Source organism: Papaver somniferum, chromosome 7 (genome assembly GCF_003573695.1).
Source record: "Papaver somniferum cultivar HN1 chromosome 7, ASM357369v1, whole genome shotgun sequence".
In the NCBI taxonomy this organism is placed as follows: domain Eukaryota; kingdom Viridiplantae; phylum Streptophyta; class Magnoliopsida; order Ranunculales; family Papaveraceae; genus Papaver; species Papaver somniferum.
In genome coordinates this window covers 239,728,372-239,730,668 of record NC_039364.1, presented here as the reverse complement: position 1 = coordinate 239,730,668, position 2,297 = coordinate 239,728,372, and the positions used below count along the sequence as shown (strand labels likewise).

Genomic DNA, 2,297 nt, shown 5'->3' with positions numbered 1-2,297 from the left:
TATGTTCAGACAGATGTGAAGAGGGCTGACAACGTTACAAATACCACCTTTGCGTCTTATTTTGATCCTTGCAGTTATGCATTTGTGGCTGATCATGAGCAGTTCAAATTCTCTGCAACCGATCTTTTGGACATATCAAAAGTCATTGATTTCCCTGTCGTTCTCGATTGGGGTATAGGGAACAAAACCTGTGAAGAAGCAAAAAAAGATCCAGAAACTTTTGCATGCCATGGAAACAGTCGGTGTAACAACTTAGACAACAATCTTGGGTATCGGTGCACTTGCTTTCAAGGTTACAAGGGGAACCCTTATCTTAGTCCTGGATGCCAAGGTATGTGCCTCTCCTTAGTCTGCAATTTTGAGTACTAGGAGTTAACAAGTATTCAGTATCATGTCTTTATACTTATGACTTATGAGTGCGACTTAACAGACGTGAACGAGTGTGAGGATCAGAACAACAATCCATGTGAGGGAACTTGCACCAATACTAACGGAAGCCTCCATTGTACTTGTCCGGCGGGTAGTTATGGTGACGGGAGGAAAGACGGGAGAGGTTGCACTAGGAAAGGAGAACAATCTTTCTTTATAATAGAAGTTACTCGTGGTACTTGATACTTTTCATAGCTTCTTGCTTTATTTCATTATTTACTCTTCGGTCCTCTTTATATGTTACGCACACATCTCAAATGCTACTACTTAAACTCTTATTATTGATGTAGGTACTGGTTTCGGACTTTTGTTTGTAATCGTTGCAAGTTGCTGGATATACTTGACCGTAAGAAAAAGAAAGTTAGTCAAACTTAAAGAGAAATTCTTTCAGCAAAATGGTGGTTTGCTATTAAATCAAAAGATACTGTCAAATGAAGGTGGGGTAGAAACTCCAAAGATCTTTACGGAGGAAGAGCTAAGGCTAGCAACCAACAATTATGATGAGAGGCTGATCCTCGGACAAGGAGGATATGGAACCGTGTACAAGGGAACCTTATCTGATGATCGTGTAGTCGCCATTAAGAAGTCAAAAATAGTTGATCAGAGTCAAGTTGTGCAATTTATAAATGAGCTTTTTATTTTAACTCAGATTAACCACAGAAACGTTGTTAAGCTCTTGGGTTGTTGTTTAGAGGCTGAGGTTCCCATGCTTGTTTACGAATACATCCCCAACGGCACACTCTTCCAACAAATCCATTCTGTCAAACGGATGGCGCCTTATGTTTCTTGGGATAGCCGTTTAAGGATAGCGTTCGAAACTGCAGGTGCACTTGCTTATTTACACTCGGCAGCCTCTATACCCATCATTCATAGAGATGTTAAGTCTGCCAACATACTTTTAGACGAAAATAACACCGCAAAAGTATCCGACTTCGGAGCGTCAAGGTTGATACCTCTGGACAAATCAGCATTGTCCACATTAGTTCAAGGAACTTTAGGATATCTCGATCCTGAATACTTCAACACAAGCCAGCTGACGGAGAAGAGCGATGTTTATAGCTTTGGAGTAGTTCTTGTAGAACTCTTGACATCAAAGAAGCCCATCTTTTCAGATGGTTCCGGAGAACAAGGAAATCTGGCTGCCTATTTCGGTTCGTCAATGGAAGAAAATAATCTATCCCAACTTCTTGACGATTGTGTATTGAACCAGGGGACGCCAAAACAAGTCCGTGCAGTTGCTGAGCTTGCAAAGAGATGTCTTAAGCTGAAAGGTGAAGAAAGGCCATCGATGCGACAGGTAACAACAGATTTGGAATGTATAAGAGAGATGCATAAACAAGCATGGTCTCCGACAGATCGCCATCAAACGAGAGCGAGCGCACTGTTTGATCCGGAAGACCTCTACACTGTACCAGCAACCGGTCTGAACAATATGGTTTGAATGAAGTATCATGGTCAAGATGAATATATATACCTTGTCGTCCATGTGACTGGTTTTATGACAAATATATATGCTGTTCATATAACGAGTTAGTGTAATCCACATTTTCTTAAGCAACGGCTACGTTAAGCCGATTGATTGGCCGATAATAAAGCTGTTTTGCTCTCAAATGACCTCACATTTTCAAAAATCAAGAGTGGTTTCAGGTGAAAAACCACTTGTCTATTTTTGGAACATTTTTATTTAATATCCCCTTAAGTTAGGAAATTCCCGCCAAAAATAGAATGAATGAATCAGATTTTAACATATCCATGCAGTAATTACTCAGCTGTTGGAGACATAATTTTCCACCAGATGAACAAAAAATCCATCTAGCTAGGGAGACAAATTCTCTAACCAACTCCTTAGACAAAAAATAATCAGAAAT

At 40.1% G+C, this 2,297-nt stretch overlaps 1 protein-coding gene across 1 annotated transcript; it reads left to right on the top strand.

Moving 5' to 3' along the window:
• Positions 1–528: 528 nt before the first annotated feature.
• LOC113296239 (wall-associated receptor kinase 5-like) lies at positions 529–1,870 on the top strand (the record flags this gene model as incomplete). The annotated part of the gene is made up of 2 exons (XM_026544557.1): positions 529–604; positions 720–1,870. Coding segments are annotated over 2 exons (1,227 nt in total), but the record flags the coding sequence as incomplete, so codon positions are not given.
• Between the last annotated feature and the right edge of the window lie 427 nt (positions 1,871–2,297).